Source organism: Prunus mume, linkage group LG2 (assembly GCF_029339155.1).
Source record: "Prunus mume cultivar Tortuosa linkage group LG2, ASM2933915v1, whole genome shotgun sequence".
Lineage (NCBI taxonomy): Eukaryota > Viridiplantae > Streptophyta > Magnoliopsida > Rosales > Rosaceae > Prunus > Prunus mume.
This window is the reverse complement of record NC_142699.1, coordinates 38,731,213-38,754,006: the sequence shown is the minus strand read 5'-3', so window position 1 is coordinate 38,754,006 and position 22,794 is coordinate 38,731,213. Positions and strand designations below refer to the sequence as shown.

The following is a 22,794-nucleotide window of genomic DNA, read 5'->3' as shown; positions in this document are numbered from 1 at the left end:
TACAAAAGAACATGAAATCGGTTTTTTTTTTTTTTTGGGTGGGTCAATTTCGTTGTTTTTGAGTGACCATACAACCATGATTATGAGGGGAAAACAAAAGAAGAAATTATTGTCTATATATACTGAAACAGAAGATAATTGTTGTCTAGTTAATTAACTGTGAAGTAAAGACTGGTATAGGATAGTTCATGAGACATGGACTAGTGGAATCAATTATGTTCGCGCCTCTCCATTATCTGTTTCAATGGTCTAGTCTCCGGTGGAGTGATTGACCCGTATGCTTTAATAAAAGTAATTGATAGCTTGTGTCAGGGAAAACGCGTCAATAATTGGATTCAAAGCAAAGATAAAGCCTTTTACATTTTGCTCACTCACAACCAAACTCTTCAAGTAAGACTCATCTTTTTTCTGATGATTGCCGAACACTGAAACAATTATGTTGGCTTCCATGGCCAACCAACGAGCCTCTTCTTCCTCTGCTTCCTTCACCAATTCATGGAAACACCACGTCTTCCTGAGCTTCAGAGGTTTGGACACTCGCTCCAATTTCACAGGCCATTTGTACAACGCTTTATGTCAACAAGGCATTAACACCTTCATGGATGATGATGAGCTCAGAAGAGGAGAAGAAATATCAAGCACGCTTCTCACAGCAATTGAAGATTCAAAGATTTTTGTGGTTGTGTTCTCTAAAAACTATGCCTCCTCAAAGTGGTGCTTGGAGGAACTTGTTAAGATTCTTGACTGCAAGAAATCAGAACAACAACTGGTCATACCAGTTTTTTACAAGGTGAATCCATCAGATGTACGGAATCATAGAGGTAGTTTCGGGGATGCACTGGCTAACGTGGAGTGTAAATATAAAGATAATATGGAGAAGGTCAAGAGATGGAGGGAAGCTCTTTCACAAGTAGCAAATTTGTCAGGGTTCACCCTCTTGGACGAGTAAATTTCTAACCCCCTTATATAATGCTTGTTATTTTGTTTTGTTTGTAATAAGTATAGCCACTATATTTGCACTCTGGTTCTTAGAGCATCCACAATGGGAGAGTGTATAAGGGGTGTATGTTAAATATACAACTTTTGTTACCGGAATCATCTCCAATGGGAAGATGTAAAATTAGATGCACATTTGCATCTTTTTTCACATCCTTTGCAGGCGGGACCCACAAGAGAAAAAGGGAAAGAGAAGGATTGGAATTCAAAATGGAAGGCCTAGATTTCATGCAATTTGCATTGCACTTCCAATGGCCTAGATTTCTACATAGATATTTTTATGTTAGTTTGTAGGTAAAATTATATGTTCTAACACGCACAAAATTAATTTTAAAAATTTAAAACATACAAAAAAAACACACACAAAAGAATTATCACAAACAAATTGAATATGCATATTTGAATTTACATCATTATGTATTTACACATGTAAAAATTTACACCACCAAAAACCACAAATTACTATTTATTTGTTAAAAGAAATCATGAAGATGTCAATAATTAATTAATAGTGTGAAAATTATTAAGGTTATACTTATTATTAATAAGTTAAAACATTATACTACTAAGTAGTTGAAAAATATAAGACTAGTTTTGATTCCAATTCTTGACAAACTTTAATTGGAATCAGTTTTATAAGAGTTAATTTATTCATTGTTGCTCAAAATTCTCTTCCTTTTGTGTGTACAGTGTCACTAAATGCTTCACATTATTTTCAATTGGCAGGAATCAATCTGAATATAAATTTATCCAAAACATCATTGACGAGATTTCAAAACACGTATTAAACCATGCGTGTTTGGAAGTGGCTGAGCATCCAGTTGGAATGCAAGCTCAAGTACAAGTTATGAATAAGTTATTAGATTTGGGGGGAAATGATGTTCATATGGTAGGGGTATGGGGAACTGGTGGAATTGGTAAGACAACAATTGCTAAAGCTGTTTATAATTCAATTGCCCACAAATTTGAAGGTTGTTGTTTTCTGGCAAACGTTAGAGAATGTTCAACGTCGCATGGAGGTTTAGCAAAACTGCAAAGGACTCTTCTTTGTGAGATTCTAAGGGGAAAAAAATTGAAGGTGACCAATGTTGACAAAGGAGTCACCTTGATAAAGGAATGGTTGAGGCATAGAAAGGTTCTCTTGATTCTTGATGACGTGGATGACATGGAACAGTTACACAAGTTAGTTGGGGCATGTGATTGGTTTGGTGTAGGCAGTAGAATTATCATAACAACAAGGGATAAGCAACTGTTAACTGCTCATGATGTTAATTTAATACATGAGGTCAAGATTTTACATGATCCTGAAGCTCTTGAGCTCTTGAGTTGGTATGCCTTCAAAAGAAGTGAGCCTCCTTTGGGTGATTTTGTGAAACTTGCAGAACGTGCAATGCGCTATGCTCAAGGCCTTCCTTTGGCTTTGAAAGTTCTAGGTTCTCATCTATATGGTGGAAGTATACATAAATGGCAAGCTGCATTGGATGGTTTCCAAGGCACGGAAATTCAAGAAGTTCTCAAAATAAGTTACAATGCCTTGGATGATAGAGTGAAGAAGGTTTTCCTTGACATCACATGTTTCTTTAAGGGTGCAAGAAGAAACTATGTGACAGAAGCTTGTGAGCTAAACACTAGATATGGCATTGATGTACTCATAGAAAAGGCCCTCATAAGTGTTGAAGGAAGTTATATTCATATGCATGACTTACTAGAAAAGATGGGTAAGGACATAATTGAGCAGGAGTCGCCCACTGAACCTGGAGAACGTAGCAGATTGTGGTTTCATGAAGATGTCGAGCATGTTCTGACTAATAACACAGTAAGTAAATAAATTTTTATATGTGAGTGTAATGTTTTATTTAATTCAATAACTAACACGTGTTGTGTGTTAAGTATAATATATATTTTTTATTATCAATACCTTGTAACACTTAGTATATTTTTCTTTTTTATATTAGGGAACAAATAAAATCACAGGCATCATGTTAAATTTCCCCAAACAAGATGATGAGATATTCTTGGATGTTGGCACAAGCTTCTCGAAGATGAAAAATCTTAAAATTCTCATAAACTACAACGTATGCCTTTCTGGAGACGCCAGTTCTATCTCAAACAATTTGAGAGTGCTTGATTGGCATGGATGTCCGTTCCAATCTTTTCCAGCCAACTTTCGTCAAAAGGCACTATTTGTGCTCAATCTGCCTTACAGCCGCATCAAACAACTAGGGGAGGGGTTGAAGGTACTTTAAACTATCTCTCATCCCTTATTATTTTTAAGAGGTCTCGTTTATTAACTAATGTATGTTGTAAATTTCTTTAATGCTATCCATTTGATTTTTGTTATTTTTAATTTCACAGCTTTTGAGAAAGTTGACATCTCTGAATTTCGAGGAATCTCAATTCCTAATTGAAATCCCCGACCTATCTAGCAGCCCAAACTTAAGGTACTTGCAAGCGAGTGGTTGTACAAGTTTAGTCGAGGTTCATCCATCTGTTGGATATCTTGACAAACTTGTAGTATTGGATTTTAGATACTGCCGTGAACTTACGAAGTTTCCAATTAAAGTTAGGTTGAAATCTCTGAATTTTTTTGGTCTTTACGGTTGCATAAAGTTGGAGAGTTTCCCAAAACTTGAAGACAAAATGAAATCCTTAAATGAATTGTTCCTTGGGAGAACTGCTATAAAAGAGTTGCCTGCATCAATTGGACATCTCATTGGGCTGGAAAAATTGGACATCTCATCTGTGAGTGTTATAGAAAAGTTTATGGCACCAGCTAGACATCTCAGTTGGCTGAAAGAATTGGGCTTATTTGGAAGTGCTATAAAAGAGTTGCCTTCATCAATTGGAAATCTCACTACCCTGAAACAATTATGGTTAGGTGGAACTGCTATAGAAGAGTTGCCTTCATCAATTGGAAATCTCACTACCCTGAAACAATTATGGTTAGGTGGAACTGCTATAGAAGAGTTGCCTTCATCAATTGGAAATCTCACTGCACTTGAAATATTATATTTAAAAGGATGTGAAAACCTTGCAAATCTGCCACAAAGTATTTATGGGTTGCAAAGTCTCGAGTCTATTTTTCTCGATCTATGCCCAAAACTTGTCACACTTCCAAATAACTTGATCTCTGAAGTTTTATTGAGTGCAAAATCACTTCCTTTGGAGGTTCGAACCAAATCATACAGTTCATTCAAGAGCTGCTCGTTGTATTTGTATTTTGAAGAGTGCAATGTATCAGACATTGATTCCTTGGAGAATTTTTGTTGTTGGTCACAGATAAAGAAAATTACTCTATGCAACAGCAATTTTGTCAATCTACCTGTGCGCTTTAGCAAATTTGTCAACTTGCGGGAGCTTGATTTGAGGGGTTGCAGGAGGCTTGTAGAAATTCTAGTACAGCTTCCAGCGTCTATAAAATGGGTTCACATGAGTGATTGCATATCACTGGAAAGATTTTCAACATTGTCAAAGATATTGGAAGATGGATACATGCAAGGCATTAGTTACATGGACTTGTCTAATTGCCATAGGCTATGCAATAATCTAGGATTGGACATTTCAAAGATGGCAAAATTATTTAATGAGGTGACGTATTTATCTTTTTTCTATATAATTAATATGCATACATTATATATATTGTTAATACTATACTATGTTCGCTGCACACCACGACTAATTAATAATAATATATATGCCTGTGTTGTGTTATAGATGAAGTTCCAAAGTGGCAAAAGGAGGATTATCGTTAAACTACCTGACAGTCGCAGTGAAGTTCCAGAGTGGTTCACTTTTCGTAATTACTTTGATGACTATGATGAGAGTAAATTTGATTACATTGATCATGATGGCAGGAGTGTTCGTAATTACGAACTTCCTATTGAAATTCCTTGGACTTCTGTATTGGATAACACAAAATTGGTTTTGTGTGCTGTTTGGGAAATTACGGAATCATTTGTTAGCCCTTGTTCTCTTAGATTTGATGTTTCGAGTATTTTTCGAAATAGATTTGATGTGTCTGGAGGAGAGACAGGGGCAGGTAATGTGTGGCTGGAATGTATTTCACTTCATGGAGTTCATGATCAATTTGAGCATATTGTTTTTCAAGGAGAGACAGAGTGGGATTCTCATTTTCAAGGTACTACTTTGTGGATGGAGTATACTCCATTATTGCTTCATGATCAATTAACGCCACCTATTTTTGGAGTTACTGTTCACGGCAAAGGGTTGCGCATCAAAAGCATTGGGGCCCACCTGGCTCATATAAGTTTGTCAAAGGATGGTGATGATGATGGCAAACATATTGATGAAAATGAATTATATGGTGAGGGTGATGTAGGTGATGAAGTTCGACCCAGAAAGAGAACAAAGATATGACCTCTCTCTGCATTTCATTGTGAGTTCACATCACTTTATTTTATTTTATATTATTAGCCTCCCTTTCAGCACAAAATTGGTAATGAGTTTTTATTTTTAATATTTTTACGTGTTTCATTGTTGTTTACCATTTACATTTAGTGTGTTTTCAATCGTAGAAGAATTCTAAGTTAATTACGTTTTCTGTACTCTCTTAGGTGTTGATGTTGAAAACTTACTTCGAGGCTGGACCAAAAGGTGAGTGGCTTTACTACGATGTTGAAAACTTACTTTGAATCTAATGCCACAATTGTATCGTAACAATGTGAGTGCTTTTTTTGTGGTTCAGCTGGCATGTGATCTTACATCAAACTGAGTATATGAGTAAACTGTGTGCTCACGCTTCATTTGTTTTTATCTTGCAGATCATTGAGTCATTTTCCTCTAGGAAGAGATTATAACATGCTAGAAATATATTAATGCGTATTTCTATTTTTGAATGCCTCTTGGCGAGACACCTCAAGACGACTTCCTCTTGATTATTTTGATGCCATAATAATGGCCTTGTGTTGTATTATTAGTCCTAATATGAAACCCCGTGATGTCTTTATGTTTATTGTTTTGCTATCTTCTTATGTAACAACGTTGGAATGTGTTGAAGAATGTAAAAATCATAAATCCATATCGATGACATATGGTAGTTGGGTGCCAAGCGTAAGTAATCAAGGCATCGGTCTGATTAACTAAGCGTGAATTATTGAACACAAAACTACCATGTACCCATATTATGGGCGGCGAACATGAATAATGCAAAAATCAGGGCGCGGCCATGTTGAGAAAGGAGAAGGCATCTTTGTTTGGGTATCTATTGAAATTGGTACTTAGGTGACGAGGGGTAAATTTAAAAGATATTTAACCAAGAGCGCAGCAAACTTCACACACTCTAGACCTTGACCAAATACTCTTATGACTAGTCAACTGTCATATATGAATTATACCAAACAATAACATACACAGAGCACACCAAGATGTACCTGCAAGCCTAGAGAATTACTAGTGACAACCTAGGCACTCAGAAGGACCCGTCAATCTAGGCATCCCCTGTGCTAGCAACAACTATGGCGAAAGTGTGTGAAGACCAAACAACATAATCAAGAAAACACCAAACAGTAGAAAAAGATGACTAGTCAACTGCACAAACCAGATGACTAGTCAATCAAGAACACAAACCTAGAAAATTTACTGAGTTGGAAACAGCTGTTTACCCGAAACCCACCATTGGGAAAAGCTGGGGGTCATCAACCGACCAGGCAATCCACTAAGTAGAAAAAGATTCTTATAAAGGAACACAAGTAAGCTCAAGAAAAACCTAGATCTATTTAGGAAGATGAGCTATACCTCCTTTGTGCAATCTTCTTCTCCAACTTAGCAAAGCTTGAAGCTCAGTTCTTCATGGCAATGGCAGCTCCTTCTCCAGCTCGTTCATCCCATGGCACTAGCTTGCAAGCTCCAACACAAACCGAAACCAAAATTTGGATTCAAAGGAGAATGACCAATTTCTTCAAGAAACCATACTCTTGAAGAAATCAATCTTGAATCTGACCTAGATATAAATGAGAGAATGATTTTAAGTAGCTAGATGCAGATTCGTGTTTCAAATGCAGTTTTTCAAAAGAAATCAATTGGAAAAACTCATAGATGAAATAAGATGGTTCTCTCGAGGAAGAATAAGCGAAAGATGGCAAGCCAAACTTTCCAAAACTTCCACCCAAAAAAGACAACCACCAAATGACCAAAAACGTAGCCTTTACAGCCAAAAAATTCCTTAGGTTAGAAAACACAGATGGCAGCAGAGAGAGAGAAAGAGGAATAGGACAAAACAGTTTGTTACCCATTGGAAATCCTATAGAGCAAGGATGACTAGTCATCTGAGAAACGGATGACTAGTCATCATTTTTATGAAGACTGTTTTATGAAATGATATGCAATGCACAATACCTTTGTCAAATTGCTTGAACCTCCATACAGCAGAATTTAGAGAAGAGCACCAAGAAAGGTTTTCCTTAATCTAAACTTGAGCTTGATAAATAACAACACACATCCTATTACAAAGTTGTCAAGGGAAGCCAAAAGAAAATAGTAAAAACCATACATTAACATCTATTGCCTGTGTCCAATTTCTATCATTCTCCCTCGACGGTAGGGAGGAGATTTGCTATATATATACAATCCTCTTCTATTGAGGGATCTCTCAAATAATTTTATTTGAGGGACGCCCTTTAGAGTACTCTACAAATTTTTTTCCAATGATCCAAACCATCTATTTTTCAGGTCTTCATTCATAGATCATCCTTACAAAAAATTAGACAAATTGGAAACCGTTTCAACATCCAATTGTGTCCTACAAAATCAATGAACACGGTGCTTCAAGAAAATACTAAAATTTCAATAACTCAATTGAATCCCTCAAATGATATCGAATTCAAGTGATTTTTTGTATAGATGATCTTTGAATAAGTATCTACAAAATAGACGGTTTGAATTAGTGAAATACAATCCAAGTGGGCCCTACTGAGGGTGTCCTCAATGAAAGCTACATGTGTATATATATATACGAGCCTATTGAGAGTCGGTATTGAATTGGGAAAATTATAGTTTAGGGTGGGTAATCCAGTGAAAATTATATGTTTTAAAGTGAAAAAAATATACAATACGAGACTATTGCACATTTCATTACGTGGTAAGAGTAAATACATTTTTAATTTTTAATAGTCTTCCAAATCATACGAATGCATTTTCCCATGTATTTGATACGGATTTTTCAACGATGCCCATATTTTCCAACAACAAAATTATGCCCATATTTATACTTCTTTTGTAGTCAAAATATGTGTACGTATTATTGAAAAATACACTATAAACAAACAATTTAAAAAATCCACCTATACTGTTTTTTATTTTTCCCAAGATATAACGGGCGACAAGGATGGCGAAGGACAACGCCCGCCACGCATAAAACTCAGAGGAAGAGAGACTGCGCGATTGAAATTGAAATTGATCGTTTTAAATTCAATCTTTTCGTTCATTCATTCGAATATTGAAGCAGAAGAAGAAGAATGGCGTTGAAATTTCTGAACAAGAAGGGATGGCACACAGGGAGCCTTCGGAACATAGAGAACGTGTGGAAGGCAGAGCAAAAGCACGAGGCCGAGCAGAAGAAGTTGGACGAGCTCCGCAAACAGATCGTTGAAGAGCGCGAGCGCTCTGAGTTCCGCCTTCTCCAGGAGCAAGCCGGTCTCGTCCCGTAAGCAATTCTAATCTTATTCCTTTTTATTTCTTTTTAGGGTTTAGGTTTAGGGTTAGGGTTGGGGTCTTTGTTTTTTCTTCAAATTCGTCAATTAATCTCTAATCAACTGCAATTGATTGTTATTTGCAGGAGGCAAGAGCGGTTGGAGTTCTTATATGATTCGGGATTGGCCGTTGGGCGCCCTGGTGGTTCAGATAGTTTCAAAACCCTTGAAGCCCTACCCAAGACCGAAGAAGCTCCTTCCTCCTCTGCCGCCTCCAAGGTAATTGTATTTATGATCCTTAATTTCCCATTTGTGTATAAAATGTAGTGCAACTACAAAGTCATGTTTCTTATAATCCTTTGTGACTACTGATTCTCCAGCAGCAGGCATCAGCATCTGTGCCAGGAGCTCTGTTCGAAGAAAAGCCTCAATCTGCCAATGATGCTTGGAGGAAGCTCCACTCGGATCCTTTGCTTATGATTCGGCAGCGTGAGCAGGAAGCCCTTTCTCGTATTAAGAACAATCCTGTTCAGATGGCCATGATTCGCAAATCTGTAAGTTTGTCGTTTTTTACTTTTCTCTTACTCACTAATCAAGAATAAATTAGTTATGCCAGACAGCATAGTTAGATATGACTTGATGATTTCAAATTCTGCCAATTATATAAATTTCTACCTCTCACTATACAGACAAAACAAAATCTGTAGATATAAAAATATGGTCACTGGCGCCATTTTGGTGTGCTGCATAGGTTTTAAGACCTGAAAGATAGGATTGGGGAATCATGATGTCTGATATGTGGAAGAAAAAGTAGTTTGTTGGGAAAATTAACGAGTTGGATGAGGAAGAAGTGTGTATAAAGGCAGGCTGCCAAGAAGAAAAATGATTTAACTGGCTCAGAGAGGATGGAAGTTTGAAGAAAAAAACAGGGAGAAGAAGAAAAAGAGTATAGCTAAGACCAGAACTTTTTAGTGTTAACTAAATGCTCCCCCCAGAGAGCATTTCTGGACCAACCATTCACGAGGAGCTGATGCAGAAGTTAAGGGTGTTAATGGAATTAAATTAACTTGATTGTAGTAATGGGGTAGTTTTTATTTAAGTGATGCAGGTGCAGCCGTGGCTTGGTTAGACAAGACTTGTTAGTTACAGAAATCTTTAGCTAGCCTCTTATTCTGAGGAAAGATCTTTGTGTCCCTTGGATCATGACCTCAATAGACCTATAAGTCTTCACCATTTCTTTTTAACTTGAGTGAATAATTAGAGTTCTTCTAGCAGTAACTTCAAACAGCTGTAGCTGGGTTTCTGTTCACGTGGCATGGTTTGCACCCACAGTTTACACCAGAATATCATTTTATTGCTAAGGGTTTTTTGGGTCTTTTGCTGGGTTTATCAGGGTTTTAGCAGATGTCTTTTATTAGTTTAAGAGAATGTTTGACTGTATATGCTGATCAATTTTTTTTCTCAATAAAAGGTTGAAGCAAAGAAGCCCGCAGAGAAACTGCATGAAAAGAAGGAACATCAGAAGAAGAAGCACCATACTGGTGCTTCAAAGCATAGCAAACATTCATCATCCATACAAGCATCAGATTCAGAAAATGACACTGCTGAAGTGGAAAGGAGGAAGAGTGGTCATCGTAAGATATCAAAGTATGTTAGGCATTCAGATTCGGAAGATGAATCACGTAAAAGAGCACGTCGACGTGAGAACACTTTCAAGCATTCAGATTCAGAAGATGAATCACGTATCAGAGCGCATCGAAGTGGGAAGAACCCTGTTAAGCATTCAGATTCCGAAGATGAATTCCGTGACAGAACACGGAGAAGTGAGAAGAACCATGCTAAACATTCAGATTTAGAAAATGAATCACATAACAGAGCACGTCGAAGTGGTAAGAATCCTGTTAACCATTCAGTTTCCGAAGATGAATCGCATTACAGAGCACAGAGAAGTGAGAAGAACCATGTTAAACATTCAGATTTAGAAGATGAATCACATAACACAGCACGCCGAAGTGGGAAGAATCCTGTTAACCATTCAGATTCTGAAGATGAATTGCGTTACAAAGCACGGAGAAGTGAGAAGAACCATGTTAAGCATTCAGGTTCAGAAGATGTATCACGTAACAGAGCACATCGAAGTGGGAAGAACCCTGTTAAGCATTCGGATTCTGAAGATGAATCCCGTTACAGAGCACAGCGAAGTGAGAAGAACCGCGTTAAACATTCAGATTCAGAAGATGAATCACGTAAAAGATTAGGTCGAAGAGAGAAAAACCTTGTTAAGCATTCAGATTCGGAAGATGAATCGCGTAACAGAGCACGCCGAAGTGAGAAGAATCAGTCCATAAAAATTGGAAGAGATGATGAAGCCAAGGGAAAACATGAGAATTTAGAACTAGAAAAATACCCCATGAAAGGTCGGAATGAATCACACTACAAGCGTCAAAATGTTGCTCCTAAACTTTCAGAAGAAGAAAGAGCTGCTAGGCTAAAGGAGATGCAAATAGATGCTGAGTTGCATGAAGAGCAAAGATGGAAACGATTGAAAAAGGCTGAGGAGAATGATGCACTGGAAGCTACCCAGGTTGTCAAATCCAGTGGCAGGAACTTCTTGGATGCTGTTCAAACTAGTGTTTATGGTGCTGAGAGGGGAGGAAGCTCAACAATTGAGGAGAGTGTACGTCGCCGAACACATTATTTGCAGGGCAGATCTGAAGCAAGTGAACGCAATGCTTTTCGCCGGTAATGCTGTTGTGTTTTGTTGTTTATCTAGTTCCATTAATCCAGGTGTTCTATACTTTTACCCCATTGTTCTGCGTATGTTTTCATATAACAATAGTTGTTTCCTCTCCATGTGTAATGATTGTTGTTGAATGTTAAGTTGCACAAAATGATCGAATTTTTTTTTTTCTTTATTATCTATTTTTAATTAAATGGAAAAGAAAGATATTAATCAATTGCTCCGCCCAAACATAATTCGGGCCTCTTCATGAACCAAAGAAGCCATGACCTCCTCCTCATCTATCTTTTAACTGCAAAATGCAGGGAATTTACCTAATTACATGTGAGAAGGGTCAAAGGGGGCATGCAATTATGATATTGTAGTAATCTGCTCATCATCCAAACATAATTAGCCTCTTCAATCTTTGAATAAAAATGGGAGCCGTTATCCAATCATGGCGTTGTTATATGCCCCTTCAATCTTTATCTCTCTTATATCAAATGTTTTTAATAAAAAGGAAAATCACAGGTTTAAATATAAAACAGAAATCGTGAAGTTACTGGCTTACAGGCAACCTAAGACCAAAGTAAATTCCTACGGAAGGTTTTTCCATTCTTTGCACCAATAAAGTGGGAATTGAAAATAAGATTCTGCACATTATTGGGTTAAATTAAAACATTAAAAAAATTGCTCTCAAAACTCAAACGTAGGTTTAGAAACCCATGATCATAATCAATTTGTTAGTGTACAACAGTACAAGATGTACATGACCAACACTGCTTTACGTGGCCGGCCTCGCCTCAGTCCAGGCCAAAGGTCAAGACATCAGGGAGAATTAGTAAAACCCCAGTAAAAACTTACGAGTTTATCACCAAGAACCTAGGAAATACTCTTATGCGACCCTAAATGGGACTTTTTGATGAGTTTTTGGGGCTTTAGTTGAGGGCTTACTGCTAAAAGTCTCAAAAAATTGAGGGTTTGAAACAAAACAACAAAAGTTGAGGGCTTAAAAATATTTATGACAAAACGTGTTGCTCTGGGGACCTACTTAAAAACCCCTTCTTTTTCTCATTTCAACATTATCATTACAATACTCCGAATAATTTCAGTCTGATTTTGTAAACGTAAGGAATCTGGAAGCTATTTTACATGTGATTAGTATCACAAGTGTTATACAAGTCATTGTTCAGAAGCATCACCATGGATTTCTGAGCGCATCTGCTCTACAAGTATTTCTTCAATAGCATCCACAAAACTCGATAGAGTCTGCCGAATTCGTACAGACAACGAATTTGCCAATTCCTAAACAATCAACAATTATGCAACCAAAAGAATTTAAGGGAAAAGTTCAGCAAAAAAGAACCAGGCATTGCAGTGGACTTTACCATTTTTTATTTTATTTTGTGAAATTTTGAATTTATACATGTAACAGAAAGACATGCCACTAGGATCCAAAAGAGAGCGCAAGAAAACATAATGCACAATTATTTGAGAAAACACATAGTACGAAGAAACTATTATTGTAGAGACAATACATGAATGTCTGCAAGAACAATTAAATGCTTAGAGGATCTGAGTTTGCATCAACACTTAACCTTTCTTTCATATTATTGAAAATAATAAACTTGTATGAAATCTAATAGCTTTTTTTGTATGAACAATTCACATTTTTGTATATTTTTATATAAGCTCAAACTGGTTCAAAAGAAACCAAAATATCCAAATTTTAAGCTCACCAGGCATGCTTGCAACTGCCATCAATTTGATGAAATTTCTCAAATATACACGAAATAGTCAACAGCATTGTAAACAACGATCTGTCAGTTTTTCACCCTAGCATTTCTGCATACGTATTTTCTTATTGTTCTTACATTTTTAACGTATACTGCTTTTGCAGTTTGGTTGTCCCTTGCTAAAAATAACAAATTATTGCACTATCCAAGAAAATCTATATAAAAAACTCCACGATTAAATTATGCTGTTTATTTACTTTTCCAATCCAGGAACCAGATCTTAATACAAAACGGTCAGCATGCATGCTTATGACATGAAGACAGCATATTAGAACAAAATTAATTGGAGATAACAAAAAATATAACTACTTGATTTAGGTGACTTCGAGATATAAAATTCATGGGCAAATTGATGCATTCCAAATGAGTCTTTCAATAGAGGAGAATTTGAAAGTAGATATATCCACCCCGACGTAAGGAAACTAGTAAGAGATAAGGAGGTGTACACTGACCTGAACCTTGCACAGAAAACTTAAAGAAATTCCCTTTGAATGTTGATCAGAGCTCTTGAGGTATATCAGTTTCAATGGAGAACTTAACAATGGCCAACCTTGAGGGAACTTGATGAATGCATCAACTCCTCCAACCACATGAGCCACTACTGTCTCATCTTTATCCAAGTACTCCAATGAGTGTCTGCACGGATTGATGCATTCCAAATGAAAACATTTGGATTTACTACGCTTTTGGTAATGAGCCCTTATATAATACTATTTGGAATCATTATTAAAAATATGGAATACAATTATCTTGGAAAATATTTAAGAGCATAATGAATGCATACACCAAAGTTGCTAAGGAAAATGTCTCACCTTGATTTGTTTGCATTTTTTACCACTAGTCGCCTCATGGTGCATAGAACTATTCTGTCTTGCACTTTTGTTACAAACCACTGCAATGAAGATTTCCTGCAAAGTGCATTTCATGAACTCAATAAAACAATATACTGAATATGTTTTGTTTTTCATAAATAGCACCTTTTGTAGAAAAGTAATCAGAAATAAGGTCACCAAGTATATAATTATTCATAAGAATATTGAAATAAACCCTGCACTCACGCCCATATTCAGCAGATAGAAGAACATGAGCCAATTGAGCAATTATAGAAAGATAGAAAAACAAACAACTACTATCTGATCATATGACAGGAATCAAGTTGAGAGAGCACATAATTCAAAAGAAATGTCAAAGATTAAAAAAATAAAAACCTTTAGAGAGAAAAACCTATTAAAAATATGATTAGATAATGCAAGTGTGCATGTGTGTTGTGATTGGCTCGATAGTTTCTGCTGTCTGCCAGGTCCTGAATTCAATCATGGAAATCTGTCCTTTATTTTAGAGGGATTTGTTTGCTAAATGCCTTTTAATTATTGAGGCGCTACCAATTGCAGTAGAGGAAATATTTTTTTTAAAACAAAAACAAAGGAATAGCATGAAGACAACAACAAAGAAAGAAACAAATTTTAGAAATCATAAGACGGGTACTGGAAAAACAAACCTCAAAGACTTTGCAGCATCAAGAATATCGTTTATGTATACATCATTTGGAAAAATCTGGAAAAATGAGATATCATCATCAATGTATTTAAAAAATCCAGAGTATAGTGCTCATAAGAAATTCGAGAGCAGTACCAACTCATTTGAGCTTACTTCTTTCTTCATTGTCATGTCACAATGAAAAAATACTAACCCCATCCACCTTTGACAAAGCAAAAAAGAAAAAGAAACATAATTGCAATTTCATCCCACTATGAAATTACGTGAGAGAACAATTTTTTATTTTTTTTGGAAGGGGCATTGAAGGGGCTGGCATGGCATCACCCTTGGGTGGAGCACTGCAATGTCAGCCCAAGCCATGTAGGCACTGCCAACAGTGGCCAGCACCTGCCACCATGGTTCAGCAACAGATGGGCACATCCCATGAGTGCTATATTGTCTTTGATGTTATAGTAATACCTCTAATTCTAAGCTTTATTAAACAATGACACCAATGAAGAAAGATTTCCAGAGATAATCATGTTTTGATACCTCAACATTCCTTAAACCCATAGTCCCCTCCAGAAGTTCAATTAGCAGCTCATGATATACTTCAGATGGCTCAGTGGCATCTCCAACTTTTTTTGGGGAGAATGGGTCTTCCAACTTCGGAATGTATGTCCTAAGTGACAACCTAACGCAGTTTCCCTCAAAAGCAATGACCTTAAGACCTGTAACTGCATCCTCAATCTGTTCTGTGTTGTCAAGCCTACATCAATCAAACAAAAAAACTAAAAGTATAAGAGAATAACTCTATAACAAGCTAAATGAAATACACACAAACACACAAAATAAGGTCAAAGTGGCATAATTACCATTTAAGTGTACATTCTAAATCCTGTAAAGACTTCAAAATTATGTTGTTCTTCTCAATCTGATTTTCAAGTTCCAGTAGCTGCAAGTTAAACACAAGATATCTTAAAACGGTAAAAAGGTTATGGAAATTTCTTTAACAAGCTAACTCCTTACATAAGAATCAAGACCCTCAAAATGTCTGTATGTATTATTTCAGCCTTAACTAATATAATACCCTAGAAGCAAACAGTATTGGATAATATGATTTTGAATGAAACCTCAAACTTGTCTGCATTCACATTCATCGGATCCAACAGATCTTTCCCACATTTATGGTAATCAACATCTGCACCCAGTTTTGCTTTCTCCAGATCCTACAAATGGTACACATCTATTATCTTGAAAGATTTCATATGTGATTTCCAAATAAAATTCAAACATTCCCAACTTATGGAAATAAAGATATCCTTGGGGGTGAGGTAGTCAAGCAAAAGTGAGAAAATGAAAAGAACATAGAAACAACCAACAAGGGATCACATAATGTGCAGATTACTACACCATGGAAATCTGGGAACTTTCAACAACTGTAACATTAAAGGGATAAAGGAATAAATTACAACATGTGTATATATCAGATAACTGTAATTAAATTCAAACCCATTTGTATCAAACAAATTACAACATGTGTATACATCAGATAACTGATCCAAAAAAACTAATATTGTTTCACCAACGGAAAACCAACCTTTTCTTCAACAAAATCTAATGAACATTTCAACCGTGCAAGATCAGTGCCAAGTCGATTAAAATCTGCATATACAAAAGAAAAGGTCGGGAAAAAAAACATCATACATTAAATATCAATGCACATTGGCATGGAACACTAAAGACTGAGTCTTCACCTTCCCCATGGGTTCGAATGAGACCCTCAATTTCATTTGAGACCTTGGTGCTCTCAGCCTCCACAGAGTTGAGCTCCTGCTCAAAACGTCCTAAGTATGCTTCTAACAAAAATTGGACAAATCCCATAGTGCAGTAAGTTCTAGTACTAAATGTCACAAACCCACTAGCAAAATCGATTGCCCAGTAACGAAAAACACAGTGACAGAGAGATTAAAGGAGAAGTTACCAAATTCTTGATCCTCTAAGAGACCAACATCAGAGCATTCTGATACTATCTGTTCAACTCTGCTCTGCACATTCACATGGAGAGTTAGGGAAATGCAAGGAATTGTGCAAATTGGACGAAAAAGTGGATTAATTTCAAAGAAAACCTGGAGGAGGAGACCGCAGTTTCTGATTAAATCATCAGAATCTGAAGGGGATAATTCTGAGGCATCGTCTTGGCGACAACTTTCGATAATCTCTTCCAGCTCTCTCACTTGTCTTCAAATTTAAACACAAAATAAACAATAATTCAGAAAATAAACAAAAAAGTAAATCCAATATACACAGACAGACAGACAGACAGACAGATACCTCTGAATGGTGTTAAGGTCGAGTGGTTCTGAAGAAGGAATTGGGTCTTCTTCCATGTTCTTTTCTCTCTCTTTTGCTCCCGCCCTGTGTACTGTGTACACCGAAATGCAGCAAGCGAAATTCAAAATTAGAGAGAGAGAGAGAGAGAGAGAGAGAGAGAATTTACTTAAAAATCTGCCAATTTTTGGGCTTGGGTGGAAACTTGGGCCGACCAGTTGCACTTAGAATCCAGAAGCCGAACTTTCTTTTGATCCAATTTTGCCTCAATTTACGGCCAGACTATAATGAGGGGTAAGTTATAAGGGGTAAGTTATAAGGGTTCACTTTATAGTCATTGGATCAATCCAAGGGCTGGGAGAATTGGGATAAAGTTGTCTGTCGGGTAGGTGAGGAACCCAAACCGAATTTAATATCCAGCAATGAAGTTGGTCCCAACAAAAAAAAGAGAGCAAGTTGAAGTTTGAGCAGAAAAAACCCGTGATCTCAAACTCATAGTGAGAGAAATCGCTAAGCTCAGAAGCGGTTGAAGGCACGGCAACGACAGTTGAAGGCAGCAGCGGCAGTTGAAGGCAAAGGTTAACAGCGGTTGACGCGCAACTCCACTATCTAAACCGTGAAAAGTATTTATTTTGAGTGGAAGGAGCAAAGCGTGGATTAAAGCAGATAAAAAGCGAAGCGGTGGAAGGGAAGGAGAGAAGTGTATTCGTTGGAAGTGATAGGTTCCATTTGTGGAGCAAAGCCGCACAAAGACCCAACACAGACACCTTGCGATTGTTCAATAACCAGCATTTGGTGAGTAATTTATGGAATTTGAGTTTAGGGTTAGAGTAACCGTTTTCCCCAATTTGTACCATGAATGTTGTTAGATTTGGCATCTCTTCTTTGTGCTTCACTTGCATGTTAATTTTTGCTTGGGTATATGTTAAAAAACGAATGAATATAAAGTCAATAACATGTCAATAACATGTCAATAATGATATGAATAAGGTAATGGTGTTGAATTGGAGGAGGCCCTCAAAACCTTCCACATTTGAAGCAGTGCAGAGTGCAGATTATCTCTCTAGAGCTAGAATATATATAATTTTTGAAATAAATATTATTTCCGTTGTTACTAAATTTGCCTGTTAAAAATGAGAACAGATAATAATAAACTCATGAATAAAAGTGCAAAGCATTTGAAAAAAGGTTGATCTATGACGATTATGGCTGATTGAAGAAAAAGCTAGAAAGAAAGAAGGATGTGGCAATGGCTTAGCGAGCGGATAGCGAGAGCGGATGCTTTGCTTTGCTTCCTTCCACCATCTTTCTCATTTATTTATTTATTTATTTTGTGTTGTGTATGAAATGACAATAATTGTCATGTGTGTGAAGTGCAGAACTTGCCTAGATTGCACTCACACTCACTCATGCATCAACCATTGATTGGAGTTTGGATATAAATAAAACACATGCTAGTGCTTGTAATTCACAGAATCATTGCATTAACAGGTATTTGCACAAAATATGTCATATTGCTTTGATGATGTTAAAGCCTGTGATCAGTAATCCCTATGCGCATGTACTTTGTAAAATTTGTAATGTCTTTGGTTGACTAGTTGTGTAAATACCAATGTGATTGTGCAAATACGTGGTAGTATATGTGTTCACGTTATTTCATCTTGTATTTCAGGAAATGGGATCAACATTGGTGGTATGGCGAGTCATAGGCATATTCCTCACGGGTGAACAAGCTGCTCACATGCAAATTCAGCCTAGCTGTAATTGGCGAAGTTGAGTGCCAAACAATTAGAACAATTCAAGACATCATGCTTTGGCCATCTTCGAATATAGATAAGATTCAGTTTAGCGGGCAGATTGTGCATGGGGTTGTGTTGCATAAATGGCGAGGCGGTGTGAAAGACTTGGATGGGTGAGTTTCTTAATAGGGTGCGGCGTTGCAGTTCACTCGTCGATTTCTGTTTGATCTCGGGGCTTCGTTTTGGGAAGTTCACAAGTTTCCAGTGGAGAAAGTGATGAAATTAGACTTCAGAAAATATATTTTATAGACGAAGGAATTACATGTAATGCTTTAGAAGAAGCATTTGTGAGGTGCACAGAGGAAGATGACGTCTACAAGCTAGCTCTTGTTTACTTTGCTGAGTTAGTGGTTTTGGGAAGGGACAAACATTTGAACATCAATCTAAATTACCTGACCCTTGTAGAGGACTTGGATGCGTTCAACAGGTTTCCATGGGGTTCGGTGTCGTTTGACAAAACCCAAGATAGTCTGTTTTCTGCACCAACAAAGTATGTAAAAAGCTTTGAAAATGAAGAGGGAAGAGGGAAGGGGAAATGTAAGGTAACTGGAACAAGCCGAAGAAATGAGAAAGGCAAGAAGGATAACCATGGTGAAGTGCAAAGGGGTGGCTGGAGTTTTAAAGGTTTCACGTATGCTTTCCAGGTACATGGTAATAATGTTCATGTCGTTATGTTTTGTTGACTTTAAAACTTAAATAATAACTTGTGTCCTGTGAATTGTGTAGATTTGGATATGAATTAATTCCTAGAATGGTGGACTGAATTCTGCAAGGTTGTTGATCCGACACTCTCCCAGCGTATTTTGCGATGGAGAACTACTACGTCTGTTCCCGAGATGAGAAAGTTGAACAATTATTTTTTCCAGAGCAAAGAGGTTTGGTTTGCAGCCCTTGGAACTATTTATAAGATTCAATGAAATTATGAAGTAGAATGATTGCATATGACTCTTATCTGTTTTAAAACGATCGATTCGATTCTGGGCGCTATGTCCAAGTGAAGAGGAAATGAGACAACCATATTGGAGTTGGCCACAGGTCGCCCTGCTGTTGTCTCGCAGAGTCAATTCCTTCTTCATGTGCTGACCTTGATGAGTTGAACAAGGCGGTAAGCTTGTTGAGGTCCGAGTTGTTTCAAGTAAAGCGGAAAAAGGACGTCCTTGAGTTAAAGGTCATACGGATGGAAAAAATTTTGGGCCACTGTTTAGGTCCTCATTTTGAGCAGGAAGTGAGAAGGGACATAGCTTTACTGAAAGAGAGGACGAATCGTTGTGTCGTGTCACATCTATTTAAGGGATATGAGGAAGTGGATGGCATGCAATGAGATGAAGGGCCAAGTAATAGAAATGAAAGAGAGGAAAATGAAGAGGAGGACATTGAAGGGGGTGAAGGGCCAAATAACAGAAATGAGGGAGAGGACAAGGAAGAGGAGGGGATTGAAAGGGGTGAAGGGCAAGTAAGACAAATGAGGGAGAGGAAAAGGAAGAGGAGGATTGAAGGGGTGAAGTGCCAAGTAAGAGAAATGAGGAGAGGAAAAGGAAGAGAGGGGATTGAAGGAGGTGAAGTGCAAAGAAAACCAAGGGAGGTAGAGGCTCAAAGGAAAAGAAGTGAGGAGAGCAAGTGAAAATAAAAAGCGAGCAAATGAGAGGAAGCGCATAAAGAAAGAGCATTGAGGAGAGGAAGAACTGCAAAGAAAAAGCGTGAGGAAAGGATCGAAAAAAAAAAAGGAAGGGCAAGGAAGTGAAAAGACAGAGAAGTGAGGAAAAGGAAGTGCAAAGAAACCAATGTGAGGAAGAGGATGATGAAGTTATGTTGGTTGGCGATGACATTAGCGAGAGCACGGAGGGACAAAGGTTGAGGTTCTTGTCGGGGAAATGGATTTGGATCAACCTACATTGTGTTATCTCGGTTGAACGTTTGGTTGAATGATGAAGGTGAAGGTGTGGAACGAGGGGTCCAATTACGGAAGAGGAAAAGGATTATTCCTATGTGGAAGATCGTTGAAGTTAGTGAAGTGGTTAAAAAAAATTTGCCAAAGACAACCGGACTTCGGACGTTAGACCCAATGAAGGCGATTCCGCATGATGATATGGTGAAATTGCTGAAACTTTGTTTGGAATGGCGCCATAACCCAAAGTAAGTCCTTTGTTTTTTGAGATAGAAGACATGAGTGTATATATTTTTTAATTGTTGTGTTCTAAAACTTTTTTATATTCATAGTTTGGTGATGCAATTTGGCAACGTGGAAGCTGAGATTGAATTCTTCGCTTCCCTCGTCAAAGCTGACGGTTGGCTGAAAGGAGATGTAAGTTTAATTGATTATGCATTTGTTTGAATGTGCATAGATTATGAGATTGACAAGGAAAACATGTGCAGCACATTGATTTGGGCTTGTATATCATCCGGAAGCGACAACAACAGTTGGAGGAAGTAGAAATATCGGATTGGACAACGACCGATGTATTTTTATGGTATGTGATGCAGGATGCATATGACCTAAATTGTTTAGTTTCCTAATTGATTTGGTAGTTTCCTATATTCTTTAGTTTTCCAAATCCTAGTAGGATTTCTAAGTTAGTTTTCCAAATCCTATTAGGATTTCTAAGTTTCCTATTTTTATTAGGAATAGGATTTCTGTTTTACCTAGGGATTTTAATTCTATTCTCTCTAGGTTTTAGTTTGCTATAAATACCCCTATGTAGTTCTTTACAATTCAGATTTGAATATTGATTAAACATTCCTTTAAACTCTCTGATTTCTGACTGCCTTCTACCTTTTCTTCCTTGACTTTTCTTATACATTATGTCTTATTGCTCTAAGTGTTTAAACTAACACACCCAGGGCTGTGCTATATCAGTATGGCATAGGCCTTGATCAAGTGCAGTTAATAATTACAAATTATTCATACTTGCTTTGTGGAGTTGTTTAACCATTGATTGTTTTCTATTTCACAGAATCACATCCATACTTGCTTTGCGGATAATAAAAGGAAAAAAGAGCAAGTTGGGTGGAAAATTAGAACCAGTTTAGTGAACGTTGTAAATGGCAAGGTTAAACGTGGATTGGAATGGCAGAACACGTATAAGGTGTATGTACCTTGTATGTTGCAAAAATATAAGCATTGGGTGGCTCTAGAGATTGATCGATTCAGTGTGAAATCAAAGTCTACGATTCAATGGTTTCACTCATTCCAGATCAGAGCTTAAAGGAAGAACTCGGCCCCTTGTCAATTACGATTCCAAATCTTCTGCACACCCTCGACTTTTATGAAGAAGGTGTTTACGTGACGAGTGCACCGAGATTGGTGGTGTCCATGGCCAATACATCGTGTGGATGTTCCACAACAGGCTAATCAGTGAGCACAACTTTTTATTTAATTTTATTACTTTAATTTGTCAATTATGTTAGAATGTCATTAGTTGAATTGATCGAGTTCTTGTTTTGCTTCAGAGGCGATTGTGGTATGTTCGTGTTGAAGTACATTGAGCTGTTAGTCTTTGAGATTTCCTTAGCTACTTGCACCTCGAGAACATGCCATTTTGATTGAAGTTGGCTGCAGAAATTGCACGGGGAGATGCTTACATGTCATGATATCGGTTGAACTTGGTTTAGGCACATGATGATGAAATAGGTTTTGGGAATGTCAAATTTCAAAGTCATGTAAATACACAATAGAGACCCATGGGTCCTTTTCGAATTCCACCTCTGCTCCTGAATTCTTCTTCGTCTTTCTCAATCTTAGTGTATTTGTGTACAGAAATTTAGATTTAAGTTCTTGGACAATAACAATTAGAACCAAAATAGTGGCAAATATTATAAGCGGATGCATGCTTTCATTTTGATTAGTGTGATATTACGCTATGTTTATTCTCATATTGTGCGAAATGTATATGGAGCTGGTTGCAGAGCATAGAAAAATGAAGACTACGAAATGGAATCTTGAGGTTGGAGAGGAGAAAGTAATGGATCTGTAAATCTATTGCACGTGGGCAATCTAAATGGATATGCAGATCGTTTTGAAGTTAGACACATGC

General features: G+C 37.2%; 3 protein-coding genes across 7 annotated transcripts; 2 read left to right on the top strand and 1 right to left on the bottom strand.

The window, feature by feature from the left end:
* The first annotated feature begins 188 nt into the window (after positions 1–188).
* Positions 189–5,995, top strand: LOC103322732 (TMV resistance protein N-like). 3 transcript variants are annotated; one of them, XR_016124238.1, is made up of 7 exons: positions 189–945; positions 1,723–2,812; positions 2,952–3,233; positions 3,352–4,584; positions 4,711–5,392; positions 5,571–5,610; positions 5,778–5,995. XR_016124238.1 is itself a non-coding variant. In XM_008224656.3 (6 exons), the coding sequence occupies exons 1-5, from the start codon at positions 437–439 to the stop codon at positions 5,371–5,373; spliced, it is 3,777 nt and encodes a 1,258-aa protein (XP_008222878.3). In that variant the 5' UTR covers positions 189–436; the 3' UTR covers positions 5,374–5,392; positions 5,571–5,995. The 3 variants fall into 3 exon arrangements, 1 of the variants encoding a protein (XP_008222878.3); XR_016124239.1 differs by having other exon boundaries at positions 5,571–5,677; XM_008224656.3 differs by having other exon boundaries at positions 5,571–5,995.
* A 2,317-nt stretch (positions 5,996–8,312) lies between these two features.
* LOC103322733 (uncharacterized) lies at positions 8,313–11,557 on the top strand. 2 transcript variants are annotated; one of them, XM_089046356.1, is made up of 4 exons: positions 8,313–8,656; positions 8,789–8,921; positions 9,026–9,196; positions 10,114–11,557. In XM_089046356.1, exons 1-4 carry the CDS (start codon positions 8,469–8,471, stop codon positions 11,386–11,388), a joined length of 1,767 nt encoding a protein of 588 aa, XP_088902482.1. In that variant the 5' UTR covers positions 8,313–8,468; the 3' UTR covers positions 11,389–11,557. The 2 variants fall into 2 exon arrangements, with proteins under 2 accessions (XP_088902482.1, XP_088902481.1); XM_089046355.1 differs by having other exon boundaries at positions 9,023–9,196.
* An 838-nt stretch (positions 11,558–12,395) lies between these two features.
* Positions 12,396–17,229, bottom strand: LOC103322677 (reverse transcriptase-like protein). Of its 2 annotated transcripts, XM_089046361.1 has the most exons (13): positions 17,134–17,229; positions 16,968–17,058; positions 16,763–16,874; positions 16,618–16,681; positions 16,391–16,492; positions 16,234–16,298; positions 15,767–15,862; positions 15,509–15,588; positions 15,186–15,402; positions 14,656–14,711; positions 13,970–14,065; positions 13,610–13,793; positions 12,396–12,666 (listed from the first exon to the last, which is right to left on the bottom strand). In XM_089046361.1, the coding sequence occupies exons 2-13, from the start codon at positions 17,021–17,023 to the stop codon at positions 12,544–12,546; spliced, it is 1,251 nt and encodes a 416-aa protein (XP_088902487.1). In that variant the 5' UTR covers positions 17,024–17,058; positions 17,134–17,229; the 3' UTR covers positions 12,396–12,543. The 2 variants fall into 2 exon arrangements, with proteins under 2 accessions (XP_088902487.1, XP_016647696.2); XM_016792210.2 differs by lacking the exon at positions 17,134–17,229 and having other exon boundaries at positions 16,391–16,489; positions 16,968–17,127.
* Positions 17,230–22,794: the final 5,565 nt, after the last annotated feature.

What these genes read in the sequence shown, in the direction of transcription:
- LOC103322733 (XM_089046355.1), top strand. Translation starts at nt 8,469, where the DNA reads ATGGCGTTGAAATTTCTGAACAAGAAGGGATGGCACACAGGGAGCCTT. An exon ending in GAGCAAGCCGGTCTCGTCCC is followed by an intron (nt 8,657 to 8,788) that starts GTAAGCAATTCT and finishes TGTTATTTGCAG; the next exon opens with GAGGCAAGAGCGGTTGGAGT. An exon ending in CCTCCTCTGCCGCCTCCAAG is followed by an intron (nt 8,922 to 9,022) that starts GTAATTGTATTT and finishes CTGATTCTCCAG; the next exon opens with CAGCAGGCATCAGCATCTGT.
- LOC103322732 (XM_008224656.3), top strand. Translation starts at nt 437, where the DNA reads ATGTTGGCTTCCATGGCCAACCAACGAGCCTCTTCTTCCTCTGCTTCC. An exon ending in ATGTTCTGACTAATAACACA is followed by an intron (nt 2,813 to 2,951) that starts GTAAGTAAATAA and finishes TTTTTATATTAG; the next exon opens with GGAACAAATAAAATCACAGG. An exon ending in AACTAGGGGAGGGGTTGAAG is followed by an intron (nt 3,234 to 3,351) that starts GTACTTTAAACT and finishes TTAATTTCACAG; the next exon opens with CTTTTGAGAAAGTTGACATC.
- LOC103322677 (XM_089046361.1), bottom strand. Translation starts at nt 17,023, where the DNA reads ATGGAAGAAGACCCAATTCCTTCTTCAGAACCACTCGACCTTAACACC. An exon ending in ACTGCGGTCTCCTCCTCCAG is followed by an intron (nt 16,682 to 16,762) that starts GTTTTCTTTGAA and finishes GTGAATGTGCAG; the next exon opens with AGCAGAGTTGAACAGATAGT. An exon ending in AAAAATGCAAACAAATCAAG is followed by an intron (nt 13,794 to 13,969) that starts GTGAGACATTTT and finishes CAATCCGTGCAG; the next exon opens with ACACTCATTGGAGTACTTGG.